This window comes from Anabrus simplex, chromosome 2 (genome assembly GCF_040414725.1).
Source record: "Anabrus simplex isolate iqAnaSimp1 chromosome 2, ASM4041472v1, whole genome shotgun sequence".
Taxonomy (NCBI): domain Eukaryota; kingdom Metazoa; phylum Arthropoda; class Insecta; order Orthoptera; family Tettigoniidae; genus Anabrus; species Anabrus simplex.
This window is the reverse complement of record NC_090266.1, coordinates 1,151,827,502-1,151,851,064: the sequence shown is the minus strand read 5'-3', so window position 1 is coordinate 1,151,851,064 and position 23,563 is coordinate 1,151,827,502. Positions and strand designations below refer to the sequence as shown.

The window sequence follows — 23,563 nt, the reverse complement described above, 5'->3', positions numbered from 1 at the left end:
TAATGACTGAAGATGCCTCACAGTGAGAGGCGAAACATGTCTCATCTGAATAATGTTTTAAAGTAAATGCCAACTTCTTGTAATGTATTGAATAGGTGGAAATAAACAAAAGATATTATCCTATATATATACAACTGATGGTGAAGCGAGACAGTTCAAGTATCCAAGTGGTGGTGGTCAGCAAAACTTTGAACCTTCCACTGTTCACTGATATCTAGATTGTTTAGTCTAAGGAATATTTCATAAAATATAAATTAATTAAATTGGGTCCATCTTTTTGAATAACCCTGTATTTGTAAAATAATTATGAAAAATTGTACATGTAGAAATTGTCAAAATGTTTTATTGTTAAATAATGTAACGTCAGATGTTTTAAAGCCAGAGGACAATTATTATTTCAATATAATCAACAGGGGAGCTTTGAAAAATCCATCAGATTTTATTGTTAACATTTTGATCACACAGTTTAAATTATTTAGTTTACTTATAAGTGATAAATTTGAATCAGTGTTTTTACATGGAGATTCTGAGAGAAACATACTGATTTTGCTTGTCAACAATATTCTGGAAAATGGAAACGTCGCATTTGAAACATGCAGTGATTGCAGAAGTAGTTTTAAACATTTTGTTGACAAATGTATATACATCTTTTGTAATATATTATTGAATTACTATAGAAAAGTTGTTGCAGACAAACTCATGGCTAAGAAGAAGAAATCCTCAAGTAAAGATACCTATAAATCACCAAAGAAAAGAAAAATTGATAAACTGAAACCTTAGGAATTGTTAGATAAGTTTTTAGCTGAAGCCTATTTTCTAAGAACGGTTCCAGACTATTGTTGTGAATTGCTATCATGTATTTGCCTAGTAACATTCAAACTATTTTTATATACATTATGGATTTTAATCTTTTACATGAAACCATGTTCCGTTACAAATGACAGGTGTCAGCTTAATTTTACGTAAAGAAATGTACATAAACTGCCCTGCCAGTCCCCACCCCCGCTGCATAAAACTCATGTAGTACCCAAGCCTAAATAAAACCACAATTGAAGGCATGTTCAATTATATCATTAATGTTCAATAAATGAACAATATCATGGTGACAGTGAGTGCGGTCCGTGCACTGCCATACTGAACGTGGGGCCACTTTTGTGACATCACAGTCCGAGCCTTGCGGCCTTGTTCTGACCCAAGCATCACTCACTCTTCATTATAATGTAGTCACCATTGGATCTCTCATCTTTAGATGGCTCGACTTGGGTGTATTTGTGAATATCATGTTCTTGAACTTAGTGTTAGCAATGACCAAGTCATTTGCCGTACATAAATTAAGAAGTCACTCTCCGTTATTGTTAAGAACATCCTCTCCCTCGTTACCTATCACGTGCTCCCACCTTTCCAGTTCATTACCAGCATGTCTACTCAGATCTCCAAGGATTATCATTCTCTCAACATTTGTTTAATCTATTGTCCGCTGCAACAGTCCGAGGTTCTTGTCTTTCTCACCTTTATTTGGTGCATATGTTCTGATGAGTACCATCTCTAACCGGTCTTGTTTGATATTCACGTTCATAATCCTCTCACTGACAAACTTCTACTCTATCTAGATGCTCCTTGGTCACCATACAACCTACTCCTGCACATGCTTTATCACCATAGGTACCCTACTGTACAGAAAAGTCACATCACCTTCCAATGTCTCAATTCCTTTCCCTTTCTTATTCATTTCAGTTACGGCAACATATTTTCTTTAGTCTTCAGGATTTTGTTAACCAATTCGACCTCTTTTCCATTTATGCCTCGAATATTTCATGTACCAAAATTCATAGTCTATAATCCATGCCAGTTTCATCATAGAATATGTCCAGTGTATTTCTCTCTTTGACTTCTAATGAGGGGAAATTCAGGTGAACGAGTCTTTAGCCCATTGCACCCAAGGCGAGGGAGGGGCTGCCTCTTAACCGGTCTAGACTGCAGGATTCCTCTCCGGGTTTTCTCCCATAGCCTTTGGAGTCCCCCTACTGACTGCAACGTAGCATGTTGCCTCTAACACCAGTTATGCCATACCGAAGCCTATCTTCTCCCCCATCCCTGCTGTAGAGGACTTCACCCGAGCCCTGTTAACCGTCACTTTTGAAGGTTTCTGTAGGGCTTTCACAGTTACCATGTCTGCTCCAGGGCACATAAAGTCTCCCACTGCACATCACCCCTATAGGCCATCCCCTACTTCATGCCATTGTCTGTCTCCCATCACGTGGACGAGGGGTTGGTCTTCTGGGAGATACACCTAATGAGACGAGTGTATAATAGTGACATATAGCTACGAGAAAGTTATGTCATACTGTGTCTACTGCTATTTAGTCAGCAATGATGCTTTACTAAATGTTAGATGCCATTTGCAGGTTATATACATGTTTTGCATCAAATATAGCCAGTATGTAATCCAGTATCCTTGTGACACGCAAGTTCCATGGATGACCATACTTCATGCTTAATCCTTTTGCTGGTTTTTGCAGTCGTAATATAAGTACCACCCTTCACCTTCTCCGTCACAGCTTGCTTGTCCTCTTTTCTCTCCACAGACTTAAGGAATATGTGAACATGAAGTGTTAAAAATGAATTTTGGACATGTCCCCCCTTCCAGGATGGATTGCTACTGTACAGATGATATGAATATTATCGCCCCATTAAGTTATAAGTCCTGCTGGACAAGCAAACACAGCAGTGACACTGCTCATTTCTGGCAGTGCAGGCACGACTTGCTTTACTATGAGGGTAGCATAGCCTGTGACCTGAGATATTACCCATCCTTAGGAAGACAGTGAGTGAGAGACACGGTGAGTCATTCATTCCAACTGCTAACTTATGAATGTACCTGAGGCTGTACTAGACGGGTTGGCCCATTGCAGGTGTTAGGACACGACAGTCACAACATGATACTGCATTGGTAGAATATCTTATCAGTTCCATAATGTTATGTATACAGCTGCAGTGCTCTTTTCATGATTTCTGTTAAGTACACGTAGAACAGACATGGGTGCCTCACTTATTCTGTGAACCAAATGAATTCTTTGGTTATCTACCAGATTAGTGAAGAATGTTATTTAATGGAACCAGTCTAGAAAGCCAAGAATAACCACTGAGAGGATCCTTCATGTTGACCACATGACACCTCATAATCTGCAGGCCTTCGGGCTGAGCAGCAGTCACTTGGTAGGCCATGGCCCTTCGGGGGCTGTTGCGCCATGGGGTTTGGTTTGGTTTATATAATGGAAATGCATTATATACCGTATTTGCTCGCATATAACTCACCACCGTGTATAACTCGCACCCTCTTTTTAACATTTCAAATTGCAGGAGGAAATCCCCACACATAACTTGTATTCATTTCTGACGTTGTCATAAAGATATACGGTACATACACGAAATAAAGTTTGGGTATTCCGTGGACATGCCTACATTGAATATCAGGACTGTACCAATTGCTGTTACGGTACTTTGTATGTGACAGTACAAGAAGAAGCTGCATTTGTTTCTACCTGCAGAACGGTCAAGAGTAGCTGTTGTAACAAAAATACCTAACCCGCAAACCCCCGCCCCAAGGCCGCATTCCTAGCCAGTCAGTCACTGTCAGCCATCCCTCTCACACTTCCGTCTTTGTCAATTTGGTTATCGCTGCCCATTCGGAAGAGCTGATCACATGAACTGGGAGTGTTTCCCTGTCCAGGCAGTCAGGTGATCACGGTATTAGGTACCGTCCATCTGTTGTATTGTCAACAAGTACCAGTATTCTGTCTTAACGTTTCATTGTTGTTTCTCAGTTAAGTTTTCTTGTGTAGGCCAATCTTTAATTATGGAGAAACGTGTGAGTTATATGGCTGGGTTAAAACTCGAAGTGATGAAGTATGCTGAAGAACATGGTAACAGAGCTGCCGGTCAAGAATTCAGTGTGACTGAGTTTAATGTTCGCTAATGGCACAAACAGAAAGCTGCGCTAGAACATCTGAACACGTAAGGCATTCAGAGGGCCGAAAACTTGTAAGTTTCTTGAGCTGGAAGATGAGTTGCTTATTTACGTTACAGAGTTGCGAAATGATCGCTATAGTATCTTGCACGTACTAGCGATTAAAGGAGGATTCAGCTGTTCGGATCTGAAAGTGAGCCGGAGTTGGATCCGTAGATTCATGACACGAAAGGGATTGTGTCTGTGAAGCCGAACATCTCTCTATCAGAATACCAAGTGATTTCAGCGACAGAGTCATAGATTTTCAGTGCCATCTGATAGCAATGCTGAAGAAAAACAATTACCTCTTATCTCAAATTGGCAATGCAGATCAAACCCCGATAAACTTCGACATATTCACAATTAAGTATTTTTTATTTTCCACCTTGTCGATACATTAATTGCTTAAAGCAACTTATTGGTTAAAAGTGGTACATGTTTCATATATTATTAATAGGGAGCGGATTTTTATGTGCTAAAAATGTGAAAAATATTTATTTTTTATGTGCTGAAAAACTCTAAAATATGTGATAAAAAATTGAAATTATTTTCCTTTAAATATCACATAACTACTCGCGCTCAAGAAGTAAATAAGTATAATGTTTTGTATTAGAATATGGTGCTACCAAACGTGCTCCTTAAGGCAAAATGATGTCTGTGTATGGAAACGTGCTGTATGGTATATTCATTTTTGATATTCCAGAGTAGATATTATGAATGGTTATTTTTTAAAGGTAATGATTTGTTTAAATATGGCAAAAGCAACCTATCATCTTTGAAAAAATAGTACCAGTTCGTACTCACCCATCACCCGCTGGAATATTAGTTGCTAGAAGTAGTCTCAGAATTTCAGTGAACAACAAAGGTCATCTCCAAATTGTCCATCACAAATGCATGCCGATTATCTGTAAAGAACGCCTTATACTGCGAAAACGATCGCTCCACATCACAGGAAGTCAGACGAGCATAGTTAAAAAGAGGAATGTCACCAACAATAACATCATCAATTTCGCCAACATGAGCACCCTCTAATACATTAGAAATTTGGCACATTGTTTGAAATCCTCTGTTTTTCCTGAACAACTTTTGATATTTGACCTTTAACAGTCCCTGTACCTGCGAAGCCGGGAGTGAATCTAATTTATTTTCAACAGCGCGCACTTCCTTCACTGTTTCGGACAACAGGTTAGTGGATTTTTCAAGTATGTCTATAGTTTTACACAAGGAGCTTAGATTGGCAGATATAAACGCCAAATCATTTTTCAAAGAGCTGTCTTTTAGTATCTCTTGAAGAATCTCAATTGACGACGTGTCGTTTTTATCTAGCACGTTCACAACGGATGCAAAACTTTTCGAAATTGTCTGCGTAGTATACCACAGCGCTAAGCCAGGTACCCCACCGCGTAACAATAGGCAGAGGAGAAAGCGCAAGATCCGGGTTTTTCTCTTTAAAGAAATCGATTCTTGAGGGTGCTATTATGAAGACTTTTTTGCCATTAGACACTAATTTATCCACTTGAGGATACTGAACCCGCACAGTTTCACATAACCTGTGTAGAGCATGAACAACGCAAGTTACGTGTATCATTTTCGGAAAGCTTACAGAAAGGCCTTCAGCTGCCTTTTTCATGTAAGCTGCACTGTCAGTAAGGAAAAGCAATACATGGTCGTATTTTATACCTTTTGGCCAAAGTAAATGCATGGCTTCATTGAATAACCTAGCTACAGTGACATGGTTTGCAGCAAGCATTTCTTTACACGCTGAGCCCGCACAGTTTCACATAACCTGTGTAGAGCATGAACAACGCAAGTTACGTGTATCATTTTCAGAAAGCTCACAGAAAGGCCTTCAGCTGCCTTTTTCATGTAAGCTGCACTGTCAGTAAGGAAAAGCAATACATGGTCGTATTTTATACCTTTTGGCCAAAGTAAATGCATGGCTTCATTGAATAACCTAGCTACAGTGACATGGTTTGCAGCAAGCATTTCTTTACACGCTGAGCCCGCACAGTTTCACATAACCTGTGTAGAGCATGAACAACGCAAGTTACGTGTATCATTTTCAGAAAGCTCACAGAAAGGCCTTCAGCTGCCTTTTTCATGTAAGCTGCACTGTCAGTAAGGAAAAGCAATACATGGTCGTATTTTATACTTTTGGCCAAAGTAAATGCATGGCTTCATTGAATAACCTAGCTACAGTGACATGGTTTGCAGCAAGCATTTCTTTACACGCTAGCAAATAAGAATGTTCGCAAGCAGTTTTGTCATTCTTCAACACACCAACTACAACATTTCCTACTTTTCTACCACTTGAACAGGGCCGGATTAAGGCGGGGGCTAAAGGGGCTGCAGCCCCGGGCCCCGCGTGCCAAGGGGCCCCGGCCCTTGGCCGAACCTAAAATTGCATAGAAAAGCCTGCTGCTCCATCTCCGTGCATGTATATGAATATTTACGCTCGCAAAATATCGAACACCCACTCTTCCTTCCTTCTTATCAGCTGTCCGCATTAGTATTTCATCACTGCTAGAATCAGTATTTTGTAAAGTAAATGTCCGGAGACACGAATCCTCGCTACTTATGCACTGCAATTATTGTAAAGGTTATTGTTGACGAAAATTTAAATCTGGCAGCTTGCGAGTACGGGTAGAGTGGGAAGGGGGGGATAGATAGATAGATAGATAAGAAATGGGTGAGCCCTGTTTTTGCAGAGCTCCACACGTAGGTCTATGAAGACCCTTTGTGCCCCTTAAACGGGTTTGCCTAGTCCAGCCCTAGTGCTCCTATAAAGGATACCAGTGTCCGGATTTTGGCGTTCCTGATGTCCTCCAGGCTCACAAAATGTGAGCCCAGGAATCGATGTCTAGTGCTTGCAAAAGCCTCGCACTGACATAACACATGCGCGGAGGTCTCCTCCTCCTTACCGCATCTTCTACACATCGGATCCTGGGTGATTTTCATGATGTGTAGGTGTCTCTGTAAGGTATTGTGGCCTGTTAACAGTCCAACTACCATTCTCATTCTGGTCCTATTCAAATTCATTAGGACCTTTTTATAGCTTTGAATAGGCCCTTTGATAAGTTCACGTGCCTGTCTTGCTATGGTTAACCTCTTCCAAATATCTAGGTGAGACTGGTTTATCCATTGGGATATTGCCAGTCTCACACTTCGGAGTGACACTCCCAGGAAAGGCTCTGGTCCTATGAAGGAACCCATTGAGCCCTGTTTCGCTAGTTTGTCAGCTTCTTCATTTCCACTGATACCTGTGTGCCCAGGAACCCATAATAGGGTAACTGAGCTAAGCTCACACAGCTGATCTAACATCCTTTGGCATTCCCATACCAGTTTTGATGTTGTTTTAACTGCACATAGTGCTTTTAGCGCTGCCTGGCTATCACTACAAATAGTGATATGTCTTCTATGTCCAGGCATATTCCATATATTTACAGCACAGGCTAGTATTGCGTATACTTCAGCCTGGAAAACAGTAGCATATTTACCCATAGGAAGGGAGAGCCTTGTCTTAGGCCCCCAGACCCCAGCGCCTGTGCCCGTCTCCGTCCGCGAGCCGTCCGTGTACCACGTACAGCCCCCAGACTTAAGACGGGCCCCAGCGTCCGCGGCCCACTCCTCCCTTGTGGGTATCACCACTGTAAATTTATAATTCAAATTAAAGCTAGGCTTCATCAGATCCCCGATCATCATTGTCATAGGGCAAGTCTGGTGAAGCCTGGTAAGAATAGAGGCATGACCTCTATTCGGGTTTTTGAACGACCATCCTCCGAGTGACCAAAGGCGATAGGCACTCATTCCCGCTATTACTTTAACATATAAATGTAATGGGGGAAAGCCTAGGATGGCCTCCATTGCACATAATGGTGTAGTATCCAGTGCCCCTGTTATTCCTAGACACGCAAGTCTTTGGACACTGTTTAACTTGGTACTCACAGTTTTGCTCTCTGAGCCTGGCCACCAAACTATAGATGCATAGGTGATCGTGGGCCGTACAATGGAGATATAGAGCCACTGGACCACCTTAGGTCTTAGGCCCCAAGTCTTCCCGACGGCCCTACGACAGGCCCACATAATTTTGCGAGCCTTATCCACCTTATGATCTATGTGTTTCTTCCAACTCAGTCTTGCCTCAAGGATTACCCCTAGGTACTTAACCGAAGTTGTCTTAACTAATTTTTTCCCAAATAGGAAAGGCTCTGACAGTCCGTCTAGCCTCCTCCTCTTGGTAAATACCACGAGCTCCGTCTTATCGGGATTAACCGACAAGTCTGTCTCATGGCACCATCTTTCCACCCTTCGTAGAGAGCCCTGTACGAGTTCAGAAACCGTACTGGGGAAATTTCCTACCGCCATCAGGCTTATGTCGTCTGCATAGCCTTGGGCGTAGATTCCTCCAACATTTAACCTGGTAAGTAGTTCATCCACTACCAGACACCATAATGTTGGTGATAATACTCCTCCCTGTGGACACCCCCTGTCTATATTAGCTCTCAACATTACAGCGTTGAGGGTAAACAGAACTTGACGGCCCTGCAGTGAGGCCATAATCCATTTTATGAGCATGCTGCTCACTCCTCTTCTCTCTAGACTACGTTCTATGGAGCCCAAAGATGTATAGTTGAAGGCCCCTTCTATATCTAGGAATACAACCATGGCAAGTTGTTGTTGATCCAAGGCACTCTCCAGCCTAGAAACCAGCTGGTGCAGTGCCGTCTCAACCGACTTTCCTGGTTGATATGCATGTTGGTGGGAATGCAGGGGAAAGTCTCTTAATACTTTCTCCCTGATATGTCTATCCACCAGTCTTTCCAAAGTCTTAAGTAGAAAAGACGTTAGACTAATGGGTCTATAATCCTTAGGTCTAGTATATGAAGACCTTCCGGGTTTAGGTATAAATACCACCTTCGCCTGACGCCACAAGGAGTACACGTACCCCATAGTGAGACAGGCTCTAAAAATTCTAACCAGGTATGGTATAAGGACCTCTCCCGCCTCCTGAAGAAGCGCCGGGAAGATTCCATCCACACCTGGGCTTTTATAAGGGGCAAAGGATTCTAATGCCCACTTAACCCTTCTTGGGGTGACAATCTCTGCGGCTTCCCTCCAGCCACTTTTATCGGGTCTGAAGGATCCGCTCGATTCTACCTCACAATTCGTGATTACCGAACCTGGAAAGTGGGCATCAAGCAATAAGCTCAGGGTCTCCCCCTCTGTGGATGTGTATCCACCAGAAGGAGTCTCCAGTGAGCCCAGCCTTGCCTTTTTATCCAAGGTTAAAATTTTATGAAACCTTGCCGCTTCATGTTGACTTTCAATGGAGTCACAAAATTGTCTCCAAGATTTCCTAGAAGCCTTTTTGACTTCTGACTTGTACATTCTTTGTGATTCTTTGTAAGAATCTAGGCTTTCTTGATCCTGAAGTTCCCTGTATTTATTACAAAGCCTTTGTGTATTTCTCCTCAGGTGTTGAAGATAACTATTCCACTTGAAGCTTCCTGTTACTCTCTTTGCCTTAACAATAGGGCAGTTTAATTCATAAGAGGTAACCAGTGTCCGTGTGAGAAAACTCACACTGAGCTCCAGCTCCTCTTTGTTTTTAATTATGTTTGAGGGTCCTCCCTCCAGTCCCCTTCTCACATCCTCCCTAAAAGATATCCAATCAGTTCTTCTAGGGTTTCTGTAAGACGGGATCTCGATGGATCCCTCTATATAGAACACAATGTGTCTATGATCTGACAAGGAAGGCTCCAAAGAGACCTTCCAGTCTTTAAATTCCTGCATGATTCCCATGGAACCCAGGGTAAGATCTATGATCCCTTCGCTCCTATTATTAATGAAGGTAGGGGTATCACCAATATTCATGATCTCAAGATCAGTTGTACATAGAAATTCTATGAAGTGCTCTCCCCTTCGGTTTGTATTTTTGCTTCCCCAAATGCTATGATGAGCATTGGCATCGCATCCTACTATGAGGTTTAATCCTTGTTTCCTACAGTATATCACCAGTCTCTTGAACTCCTCCGGCGGGGGTGGAGATTCAGAGTCTCCTGGGAAATATGCAGAACAGACAACTAAGTCTCTTGGCTGTCCTCCCTCTTCATATCTCATTAGGACTGCTACCAGGTCTCTACTAATGAAACCCGGTATAGCCCAAGCGTTATGATCCTTAACTAGTATACAAGCTCTAGGCTTCTCCTCTGCTATTCCACTGAATAGAGTGAAACCTGCACATTTTAGTCCCATGATATGTCCCTGTCGAAGCCAGGGTTCTTGTATCAGGGCGACCGAAAACCCACCTCTCTGGATACTTCTATTAAGTACCCTAGAGGCCGCTATACAATGTTGTGTATTTGCTTGTATGAAAGTAATCATTCTTTACTTTCATAGAATACTTTACCTTATGCGGTCTCCGGAACTTGCAGCTCCGTCTCCCGCGATGGATCCTGGGGCTTGGCTGGCCCTGGTTCCTGTCCGGGCTCCAGCTCTTCGCCCCTGCTGGTCTCGGTTTTATCTGTGGTGGGGTTGGTCCTCTGCTTGTCACGCTTGCCCTCCACCAAAGTGAAGGTAGCCACGTGCACCCCGCAGAAGATCTTCCCCACCACTTTCTCCACATCCCTGGAGTCCATGCTGACCACAAGGCGGACACCTCTCTTCTCCTCCTTGCGGTCGTAGACCCTCCTGCTGGTGGGATTTAAGCCATAGTTCTGGCGTGCCATTCTTCCCAAAAGGACATTATTGTCCTTTGGTTGTCCTGGTATCCAGACCATGACTCTCTTGTAGGAAAGGAGTTTGTCCATGCCCACAATTGTGAGCCTGGCTCCTTCCCACGGTTGTATACCTGCAACAAGACTAGAAAGCCATGCTACAGTTTCGTTGTTCTCTGCTATGATGACGGCCGCACCCCTCGACAGATAGCAGTCCAGGAACTGAGGCTTAATAGGCCCCTGCTTCGGAAGCCCATCTATCAGATTGGTGATAGCCTCTTCCACAGCTTCCACCTGTTTCTCGGATAGCTGCTGGTCAGGATATCCCACAGGTACTATGGCCATCCTGATCCCAGCTCTGGCTATCCTAGCGTACTCCACCTTGGGTCTCTTGCGGGTCTGCCGATCTTCTTCTGGGGTTGCCCCCGACAGAAGTCGTTTCCCCGCTGGCATCATAGTGGGTGGGGTCCTCTGTGCCCTAGAAGCAGAGCCCTTTTCAGGGTCCCGCCTCTTGTGCCCATTGGATCCCTCCACTGTTGACGCTGTTGTGATAGCAGAAGTCCCCTCAGCCCCAGGAGTCAGGCCCTCTCTGGCCTGCTCCCGGGCCTTTAAGGCCTTCTTATATCTCCTTTTTTCAGCGCCAGAGCGCTGTTTCTTCTTCTTCTTCTTCTTCTGGACCTGTAGATTGCCCACCTCTTGAGTGAGCCCTCTAACTGTCGAAGATGAACTATCCGAGGGTATCTCCGAAGAGTCCCCTTCGGTCGTTGTTGTAGTGTTTCTCTCGGAGGCCCCAGAAGGGCTCTCCGGTTTATGGATGGCTACCGTATTCATACAAATCCCACGAGTAGCTAGGGAAATATATGTCCGCCCAGGCAGAGCCCCGCATACCTGGGTAAGGCTACTTACTTCGAGAGGGCGCCAAGTATCTCGAAGGCTCCGTCTAAGACACATCTCCCATGTGCCATGCACCCCATCGGCACGGGTCGCGTTACAGGAAGGGGGGGAAGAGGTCTGGGAAGTGAACGGGAGGGGACAGGGGAAGCACGGTGGAATGCGCAAGCTATACTAGGCTATATCTTTGCATCAGGAAGAGAACTTCCAGTTCACCTCTAATTATTGAACCATTCCTAAGTTACAACTGTAATGTTCTTGTAAAATGGATAGAAAATATCCTAGTGGTGCCAAAAAATGTAAATTAAAAGAACAACATTTGAAAGAAATTCAAAAGTTGCCAAAAATATCAACATTTTTTGACAGGAAGACTACAAGTGCTTTGACGACTGAAGAGACTGTTACTGGTGAATTGGAATCTTCTACGGTAAGCGAATAGTGTAATATCTGAGTCTTCTGTTTTAAGATAGATTAGGTCTTTACGGAATTGAAAGCATGAGCATTAGGAAGATAGTTTTAGGAACAATGAAATGGGAGTTCTAATGTGTATGTTAAACTTCAGTCACATTTTATGGAATACTCAGGGTCGTAAATAATAAATTGCCGATCTCGTTGGTGTAGTGGTAGCCACACCCGAAGACCCAGGTACCTTCCCTGGCACTGCCTGGGGGGGGAGCTTGGTATGGGGTCTCATTAACTTGTTCAGGGCATTCCGAATTAAACCCAGACCCGACACGGTGTGGTCACACGTTTACTTACTTAGTAATACCGGTACATTATTTAATAAATGCGCGAATTAAAAAAACAATGGTCTACAGCCGCGGAGGACCTTGCCTTACCAAGTGACCGCTGTCCAACCTCTAGGACCTGCAGATTCTGAGCTGTTGTGTGGTCAGCACAATGCATCATCTCGGTCGTATTGTTCGTTTTCTTGCCTGGGGCTGTCATCTCACGTCAGATGACTCCTCGATTGTAATCATGCAGGCTGAGTGGGCCACTTACCAGCCCTCAGGTACAGCTGAAAATCGCTGACCTGGTCGGGAATGGAACCTGGGGCCTCCAGGTGAGAGGCAAGCATGATACCCTTACACCATGGGGCTGGCTAAATACACGAACACACAAGTAAAATTTTACTTGTATTCTTATGTTGCAGATTCAGGTTTAGTAGGCTTACTCAAGAATAAGGCTATGTGTGTCATAGAGCCTGGTTGCAGCTCTGCCACTGCTAATGACAGTCCTGCTTCAAATCTTCCTTCTGCTGATCTTGGTTATCGGCCTAAGTGCATGATGGATGGGTTTAGAGAGCAATGTATTCAGGTTGGGCCTCAATACTTCCAAAACCATTCAGTTACGGAAACGTACCTTGAATCTAAACAAGTGCAAAAATCACAAAATCGTTCTTTGTCAGACAGTTTGTTTATGCGCAAACTCAGAAATGGAGACTCTGTTGAAAGGATTTGGCTTGAATATTTGCCATCTGCTGGAAAAGTGTTTTTTATCATTGCAAATTACTTTCAAATGACAAGATGAATTCTGCATTTTCTTCACATGGTTTTGTAATTGGAAAAAAGCAGACGAAGCTGTCAGTAGCCATGAAAACAATATAGAACATAGGAATGCAATTAATTCTTGGCTGTATAGGAAGAAAATTTCCTCACGAGTTGATAGTCAGTTAGTTAAACAGATAACTTTAGAGTCCCAGTACTGGGGCGAGGTGTTGAAACGAACTGTGGCAGTCATAAAATTTTTGGGTGTGCGAGGACTAGCATTTCATGGAGAAAATGAGATTTTTGGAATGTATAATAATGGGAATTACTTAGGAATCCTTGAACTAATTTCCCAGTTTGACTCTTTTCTGAAGGAGCCCATTTCAAAACACGGTAATGAAGGAAAAGGGAAGCCTTCGTATTTATCAAAAACAATTGCCGAAGAACTAATTCATTTAATGGGGGAAAAGGTGTTAAACACAATCCTAAGTGAAATAAAAGAATCAAATACCTATTTACTGATAGTAGACTCTTCCCCGGATTGTGCTCATGTAGACCAATTGTCAATTGTATGTATGTATGTTCAGTCCGTTAGCGATTCCGCTGGTGGGATCCTCAATAGCTCTGCCATCGGCTGTCATAGATGGCCTAGGCTTCACTGAGGAGGCATACTAGGGAAATAAGGAGTGAGGTAGTTTCCCATTGCTTTCCTCACCGAGCCAGAGTTGCTATTACATATCAGTCTGCCAAGCCCACTGAAATGCATACATCAGCCGACCCTATGAGCAACATTTTCACACCATTCATAACAGGAACTGGCTGCATAAGGATTGGCACTACTAGCATCGCTCATATCTCAGTCACTTTCATATTGTCAAAGCCAAGGATAAGACAGAGACAGATCTATGAAAGTAACAAATTTGCTCTTCTTTTTGCTAGTTGCTTTACGTCGCACTGACACAGATAGGTCTTATGGCGACGATGGGACAGGAAAGGGCTGGTGTGAAAATGGGAAACCAGGGAAAACTACTTTCAGATCTGCCGACAGTGGGGTTCGAACCTAGTATCTCCCGAATACTGGATACAGGCCGCACTTAAGCGACTGCAGCTATCGAGCTCGGTCAAAATTGTTCTAGCCTATACCAGAAGACATAGTGCACTGTAAACTCTAGGTCCTGCCAGCAAAGGCATCAATTGTATGTAGATATCTTTATTCTGGGGAAGTCAAAGAAAGGTTCCTTTGTTTTAAGGCTATAGAAAGCCACACAGGAAACTCATTGTTTAATGAAGTAAAATCATTTTTGGATAGCAAAAGCATACCTTTGGGTCAAGCTAGAGTTCTTTCTTGTGATAATGCGGCAAATATGTCTGGCCAGTACAATATGTTTCAGGCACAACTAAAGAAGGAAAATAAATTTGCCCCATTCATGCCTTGTGCAGGACACTCATTAAATTTAATCGGAGTAAGTGCTGTTGAATCCTGTCGTGAAGCTTCAAAGTTTTTCGCCTACCTGCAATGACTGTATGTTTATTTCTCAAGCTCTCCTCGTAAATTTGTTATGTTGTCGAGAAATTTGTAACTGCACATAAATTACAAACTTCTTCACCTGAAGAGTTTGAGTCAAACCAGATGGTGTTGTCATTATGACGCAGTGAGAGCCTTGCGTATCAACTATGACAATATTTTGTGTTTTAGATATTATGTGTGAGAATGCTGAAGAAAAACATGAGTCCCGGAGAGAAGCAAAATCACTGAAAAATAAGTTCATGGAATTTGAATCGGCTTTCATGTGTGTCTTTTGGCATGAAATTTTGGAAAGATTTGATAAAGTTAGTGTGAGTTTACAGAATCCTACACTAGACTTGTTAACAGGTTGTAAACTTCTGGAGTCTGTGGTTATTATTCACAGCCAATGAAAGAGGTAAATTTGACAAATATGAAGAGGAAGCTAAAAGGTTATGCGAAAAATATCCTACAGGTTTTGAGAACACATCTGAAAGACAATCAAAGAAGAGATGTGCTGGTGGTAATGCCCTTGACAAAACTATTTTGAAAGGAAGAAAAGAATTTGAAGTAGAAACATTTTTGGTGATAATTGATAGTTTATGTAGTGGACTTAATAATCGTCTTCAGTCTTACAAAACATTTCAGTCATTGTTCCAGTTTCTAGTAGACTGTAAGTCTTCATGCACTGTGGATGAAACTTCCCTTAATAACTGTTTACGTTTTTATTGAGATGATCTTGATGAATCTTTGAAACTAGAAATTAAACATTTTTATGATTTCGTTAAAAGTGTAGATGTAGTTACTTGCCAGGAGATAGCTAAAACATATAAAAATGATTTGATTAGTACATTTCCAAATGTATTTGTGGTATAAAAATTGTATTTGGTAATTCCAATAACCAATTGCGAAGCAAAGCTTTATTTCTCTAAACTGGCACTAATCAAAAATAAATTACAGTCAACCATGCTTCAATCAAGACTGGACAGTTTGAGTATCATGTCTTTAGAACATGACATAACAAATGAGTTGTCATTCGGTGATGTTTTACAGTCATTTGCAAATCTGAAGGCAAGGAAAAAGACGCTTTTAATGTAAAAGTTATTCAACTACAAATTAGGTCAGTTCAGTACAGCATCGATTATCCAAAAGAATTCGGGAATGGGAACGATCAGATAAGTGAGTTTTTGGGTAGCCGATCATTAGCAAAAAAGTCTGCTCCTGCGCCATAAGAGCAATGCAGTAGTACTGAACACTTTCAAAGTTCTTTTGTTTCAAGCTTCCATCCTTATTGTCAAATGCACTTATAATTTTCGAATAGGTATCACTCTTCATTTATATTTTCTTTACTATGTCCTTCCAGCTCCAAATTCTTGAACTAATCTTGATCTGCCAACACCAACTTTAACTAGTCTATTTTAAATTTATCGGAAAAACAGAAAATGACCTGTGTTCCTTTAGACGTCATTGCGAATTGTACAATCATTCATTTTATTTCAATACCTGCCACAAGCGAAGATTCATGCACCACTGATGGCAACGGCAGTATTGTTAACTACGTCGGAGTAAAAATTAGGTAAGCTTTGGATGAAAAGAGCTACAATTGGCTGAAATGGACCTAGATTACATTTATAATATGTTTTCATGATATTTCTGTATTTTTAAATGCAATGCTGCTGATGTAGGAAGGAGGAAACGTTACTTTGTCACAGCACTTGCGGATATACATAACGCAGATATTTGAATTTGCTGACTGGGACACTTTCTGTTAGCCGATATTTCTATTTATCGACAATCGGGTAATCGATACTTTACTGCACGCAGGAATGAGTTCGCCAATGACATAACGAAGGACATTGTAGTATTATGACTTGTAAGAAAGAAGTACAAGTCATAGTACTACAATGTCCTTCATTATCTCATAATACCACTTGTGCTAGCTTTTACATGTTGATTTAGTTTTAAATTTCAGATTTTAAATACACGTAATGCCAATAAGATAATGAGAATGAGATCGTCGTAAGTTCTATTTTGTATTTCGATTTGATAGTGATGATGAGACAAATGTAAAATATGTTTTGGCATTATGAAATATTAACATGAAAAATAGAGAAAAATTGTAATCTATTTCAACACTTCCCTATCCATCAATTTAAGTGGAAGTAGTTCTATAACGACTTCAGTATGCTAGTCTTACGTGATGTTACAAATAAGGGGCCCCACATTTTTAAATAGCCCAGGACCCCCAAACACCTTGATCTGGCACTGCACTTGAATCAGTGGTTTCGTCAATGCTCACCCACAGTTTTTCGCTATCACATGCTGCCCGAATTCTCTGTAAAGTTTCTTCGTAACATTTTGGGAGATAGTTTTTCCTTAATGTGGATTCGTCTGGAGGCTCAAAATTAATGTACTTTGTTAGGAAATTTCTCAGTCCCAGATTATTTATTTTACCAAGAGGAATGTCGGCGCAAACAAATGCTCTGCACACATCTAAATAATACTGGGAATATTTAGATGGGCCTGCATTTGAAGTAGCTGATTCAGCTATTAGTAATTGTCGCGAACGCACACGCGAAGCAGCCGCAGTATGCTTATTTCCAGACAAATGCTGGATTACTTGAGAACGTTGATCTGCACGTACTGTTTTACCACACGGTTGGCAAAATAATACTTTTCCATCGGTAGTGAAAATGCTTTTAAATTCCACTACATATTGTTGAAGACGTGACCTTGTACTCGACTTCTCTTTTGGCGTTATTTTGCAGGTTATGACACACGCATTTACGGTGAATCACTGTTTCAATAAAAAGAATAGCAGCGGACACTGAAGGAAATATTTCTTATAAATCCATACAAAATCACACGACCACGGGAATGATATATGGACCCGAACAGCTAACCTTACTCTTAGGAGTGATGAAATTCCACTACCTAATGGTGGGGCAATATTCTTCCGAGTCTCCCATGTCGTAACGGAATTACGTCACCTTATCTCTCCGTGATTGCCTTTCTCTGATATTCTATAAACAAAACCCGAGAGGGCTGACTCATAAAGAGTTGGAATGACATCATGCAAGGAAACATCTTGTGCAGCAAATCAAATCGCTGTCTAAATGTAACGACGTAGCCAGTGATCAGCAAGTTTTAGAACTTATGGAGGGAAGTCCATAAATAGTCGAAACATTCAGATATATTATGTTAAATACACTGTTAAAAACAATACCGTAATCATAAAATGAAAATATGAGCATTGTTTTATAACACAGAAGCATTTTAAATTTTATTGATCAACAAATATTGGCGATTTATGTGCTTATTATAGATTTTCTTAAAATATGTATTTACATTTTTAAAATGTGAAAATATGTGTTTTTATGTGAAATAAGATTCAGTTTTTACACTTGGGGATGCACAATAGGAATAATGAACTTCATAACTTGCGTTAAAACTTACGCAAAAAAAAATATGTAATTACATAAAAATCCGCTCCCTAATTATTAACATCTCCAGCTACATAACACTGTTTAGATGAAAAATTTATATACTGACGAAGTATCAATGCTTGAGAGGAAGTGTCCTTAAAATTAACATATGTTATGTTCTTATATTCTTGTGTTAATTTTAAGGACACTTCTTTTCAAGCATTGATACTTTGTCAGTATATGAATTTTTCATCTAAACAGTGTTATGTGGCTGAAGATGTAAATAATACACTAAACATGTACCACTTTTAACCAATAAGTTGCCTTAAGCAATTAATGTATTGACAAAGTGGAAAATAAAAAATACTTAACTGTGAATCTGTTAAAGTGCGATACGGACCATGAAGCTGATTTTATGTAAACTTCGACATGTTATGCAACACTACCATCAACAAGAAGGGAGAATCTAGCGTGCTTCTACGTACAACTGGATGTGAAAAATAGCGTTGTACTGTCATGCTAGCAACAACCGCAGTTGGAAGAAAGTTGCCACAGTATGTTATTTTCAAAAGAAAAACAGTGCCCAAAGCAAAGTTTCCCAAAGGCATTCATATACGGGCTCAAGAGAAAGGATGGATGGATACAGCTCATGTCCAGGACTGGGTCCGTACGGTGTGGGGAGCACGGCCAGGGGCACTGCTTCGACGCCCAGCAATGCTAGTGTGGGATAGTTCCCGCGGACACTTGGTGGAAGACATGAAGGAACGTCTTCAGGAAATGAAAACTGACCTCGTTGTAATTTCTGGTGGCCTCACACATTATCTACAGACCTTAGATTTTTCCATCAACAAGCCCTTCAAGGACAACATGCGTAAATTGTACGCCGAATGGATGGCAGGAAGGGACCACGAGCTGACACCAGTAGGCAAAATAAAGAGGCCATCAGTTGAACTCGTGTGTGTGATTGGGTTATGCGGTCATGGGTTATGGTGTCGACAGACGTTATTGTGAAGAGTTTCTTGAAGACGGGCGTTGCAAATGCGTCAGGATGATGCAGTATAGGATGGTGACCAGAATGATGCACGCAAGAATAGCTCGGAGATTGAAGACAGTAACAGTGAATAGGGTAAGTATGCCAGTTGTCTTGTTTCGACAGCCTAATGCAATTTTTTTTTTTTTTTTTTTTTTTGGAATACGACCTTTTGCATACAAATCCCCACATATATCATGCACTGAACTTTATTTATTTACTTATTTTTGGTCAAAAAAGTGTGAGTTATGTTCGAGCAAATATGTTATTGCCTTTTTGTATGGGCTACCTATTGCTTGTCACTTTCTGCAAGCCAGGCTTTGTGGCACAGTGGTTAGTCGTTGCCCTGCTGTTCAATCATGGCTGAGATCAGTTACATTGGATGGTTTTTAAATGCAACAATTTTATGTTGATTTCTCGTACGTTAAAAAACTCTTCCGGGACAAGACTCTGATGCCTAATTTCTCTTAAAACCTGTAGTATATGAAGGGACATAAAACAACTAACATTGTTATTTCTGTCACTTTCTTCATTACAGTTCAGCATGTATCCAATGAATTTAATTTCAATTTAACATACCATTATATATTCCTCCAGAGACCTTCTTGGGATGTATAGGGATGACTTTGCTTTGCTTTGTGATAATGAAACTCAAAAGTTGTTGAATCTCATATTCACTAATTGGAACAAAATACAAGTGGCCCAATTACCTCACCTCTCATGTTTTCTTATGTTGTAGCTTATTGTGGTAAAGAAACCATGTCCAAAATACGATGAAGATTTGAAAAATGCCTACAATTCTCCTGAAATTGCTGCCCTTAATGAACAGAATCAAGAACTGTATGACTACCTGAGTAAGAATGCTGGTCAGGAAGTGCACAATATAACTGCTGTGGAATTTCTGTTTAACACGCTTGAGATAGAGGTAAGAATAGATTTCAACAATATTATTTGGTGAATACATTTGTAAGTGGAACCTTGTGTGAGATATAATTGAAGCTATGAATTCCATTATTTGCCAGGTCTATTTCTATTTTAGTTTTAAGAAAAAAGAAAATAGAGTCCTTGAAATGAGCACATATTAATTTTTTCCAATAAAGTTTACAGATACAAAATTTGGAAAATTATAAGTATTGGAAAGTAACAAATGTCAAGTCAAGTCATGTGTCTCTCTTTATATGACTTAATTTGATATGGCTGTCTCATATGATGTGATTTGATATGGCTCTCTTCATACGACTTGATTTGATATGGTCTCTTCATATGACTTGATTTGATATGTGTCTCTTCATATGACTTTATTTGGTATGGCTCTCTTCATATGACTTGATTCGACACTTGTTTGTTCCCTTCCAATATTTATATTATCCCACTGGGATCCTTTTTTCTCATTTTGTGTTTGTCCTGTGTTCCTAGTCTTTTGCTGCCTGCTTTTATCTTTATCTCATTTCTCTTCCCTTTTCACATCTTTTGTCTTGCCTTCTTCTTCTGTTATACTTCCTGCATCAATACTGGAGATCTGTCAACATGGTCCCTCAGTGAGTGTTGATGCCTGTCCTCTTGATGAAGCTGGGAAGCAAAAGCAAGCTCTTCAGGGTCTGAGAAGAGATGGATGTAGAGGAACTTTGACTGAAGAGGAAAGAGCCAGTCTCTTTTTGAAGGCAGCAGTGTATGAAGATGTGGAGTTTGTCTGATCCATATAATCAAATTCTTCTGGGCTATTCTGCTGTGGTCCACTCCTCTCACTCCTGCCAGAAGTTTCGACTACTGCTATGGTAGTCATCTTCTGTGGCGTCATCTAAATACTCTCTCCTGTGTCTCGCTGGTGACTGAGATGGTCGCTGGGGAGGTAGCTGTATTTATATCCAAGCGTGCGGCCTCCGATTGGTTCGGGTCGTGCAGTCTATCATCTGATTGAATATCTGAGCGCATGACCTCCGATTGGGTCGCGCCAACCAGTCTGTCATTTGATTGGATCTCGGAGACAGACAGACTGCTCGGTGTGACCCAATCGGAGGTTATGCACTCAGCAATTCAACCAGACGACAGACTACACTGCGTGAAGCAATCGGATGTCGTGCACTCGGATATTCAATCAGACGACAGACTGCACGGCGTGAACCAGTCGGAGGCCGCACACTCGGATATAAATACAGCTGCCTCCCCAGCGACCATTGCAGTCGCCAGCGGAACACAGGAGAGAGTACTTAGATGATGCCACAGAAGATGACTACTGCAGCAGTAGTCAAAATGTCTGGCAGGAATGAGAGGAGTGGACAACGGCAGAATAGCCCGGAAGATTTTGATTATATTGACTCCATCTGTGAAAGCCTTCATACTTTGATTGTCTGATCCATTTGTGTTTAGACCAATGACCTAGATGTTAGGCCTCTTTAAACAACAAGTATCATCATCACCATTTGTGTTATCTTTCTGGTGCTCCCTCTTCCTACACAGACCTGTTAGTATGTCCATATTCCTCTTTGTATGACTTAAGTTGGAGAATTAATGAGTTCTTGAAGGCTGCAAACTAAATTCTATCTGCATCTGAGGAGAAGTCACAGCAGCTTGTAGGTACAGCACGAGTAAACTTCAGTCATGACAAAAAATGAATCGATGCATATTCATTATCAAACTGTTCATTATGCAGTAAATGTGTGTAACTAAGGCACAATTGCACTGCCACTTTGAAACTTCACGACAGCACCTCGGTTCGTGAGAGTCACCGCGGACGGAACAGATGTTTATTGTCGGGCCTCGAGACTTGACACAGATGCATGCGCGGCAGCCACGCTTACCCCTCGCATTTCTTACCCTGCAGCTTCTCGTCAGATGACCGTAGTACTCTAACACCCCAAATTCTACATTGGACTATGCATCCAAAATTTCAAAAAGCAGAATATTCAAATCAAGCAAAACATAGAATATTTACATGATGCAGGACATGAACACATGGATATTTAATTTTCTTAAAAGAAAAAGCATCAAATTCACACAATATCTCAATTAATTCAGAATGATCAAACATTTTCGATCAATTTTTTTTTTTTGCTAGGGGCTTTACGTCGCGATCAAAATTTAATTAATCGCACAGTCACCCTTCATTTGCGGTACTGTCAACGTTCTTGACAATGAAATAGTCACCTTAAAGAATGTTGTACTTCCTCTTAAAACAATAATCACCACCATAAACAATGGCACACATTATTAATAATAGTATTTAAATAAACCTTCATTATGAAAATTGTACAAAACAAAGAATCCTGCCTTTGATCACAATTGTACTGCTGGTGGTACAATTCTGATCACACAAAGTACAATTTTGGTCACACACATTTTCCATACACAAAGTATCTCTTTCCTTTTTCCCCAATACATACTTCATAATACCACGCATTGCAGCCCTGGCATTGAATCCATGGTCCTTTTATCATGTAATTCTCATAATTATAATCTAAATGACAAAATCCCACTCTGGTTGTCTTTGAATGCTCTTGTTAAGATTTATCATCTTGAAGATTTGTTCTGCTTGATATGCTCGTTATATTTTGATTTATGTTTATGCTGTTGTCATTCTTAAAGAGAGATTTTTTTTAAAATTTAGCAATCTGAAAATTCTGATCAAATGTTCATTGGGATGAAGATTTAACCTTTCATTTTTTTGGGCTGGATTTCTTTTCAGATGATGGTAACATTTTTTTCATAGAGTCGTCAGCTGATACAGCGCTTGTAGCATTAAAAGTGAAGTTCAAGCAGTTTCCATGATGGTTGAATTATATACTGTTGAATTAGTACTTAATTGCAGTCATTCATTACATTCAGCAACAGGATGATGATTCATTTTGGGTTGACTGTTTGAAGGAGTCTCAGGAATTTTAGACAAGGGTATTGTTTCTTTGATAAACAAATGACTGAAGGTCAATGAAGGTGCATAACTGACCATTTCATATAAACATTCTTCTCTGACTTTCTCTGCGGCATCTCCAGTGAGAAAAATACAAACATTTATGATCGAAATTGTACCATTCCATCCGATCGAAAATGTACCGCATGTACTTCAACAATGGATCCATAAATTAGTTACAGAGAAATATAAGAGATAGTGCTTGCAGTATCATACTCCTGTCTTGAAGTGCATAAATATAAATTATAAATAGCACTTTAAACTTCAAGGATAGGTCCAAGAGTTTAAATAAGATGGCTGCAAACTTATAAAAACATGAAATATACACACGTTCATGAAAAACAGAACACCTTGAAAGACTAGAGATAGGAAGTTCATATTCACAGGACATGTTCATTAGTATGTTCTGCAGAAACGATTAGGATTTCAGTCACCTAGGTTCAGCAAGTGTCCTGTTGCCTAGTAGGCACTGGGTCCTCCATGGGCACTGATAACTTGTTCTATGCGTGAAGGCATTGATGGGTATAAGGTGCGAATGGCATCCTGGGGTATAGCCTTCCATGCTGCATTCACCTGGTTCCACAGTTCATTTTTGGTGGT

At 40.9% G+C, this 23,563-nt stretch overlaps 1 protein-coding gene across 1 annotated transcript in view; it reads left to right on the top strand.

The window, feature by feature from the left end:
* The window catches only part of LOC136863362 (testicular acid phosphatase homolog), a 134,404-nt gene that overhangs the window by 37,626 nt on the left and 73,215 nt on the right, over window positions 1-23,563 (top strand). Inside the window, exon 4 of the mRNA XM_067139756.2 lies at window positions 19,799-19,984. Coding sequence (XP_066995857.2) covers window positions 19,799-19,984 — 186 coding nt within the window. The remainder of the gene's footprint in view (window positions 1-19,798; window positions 19,985-23,563) is intronic.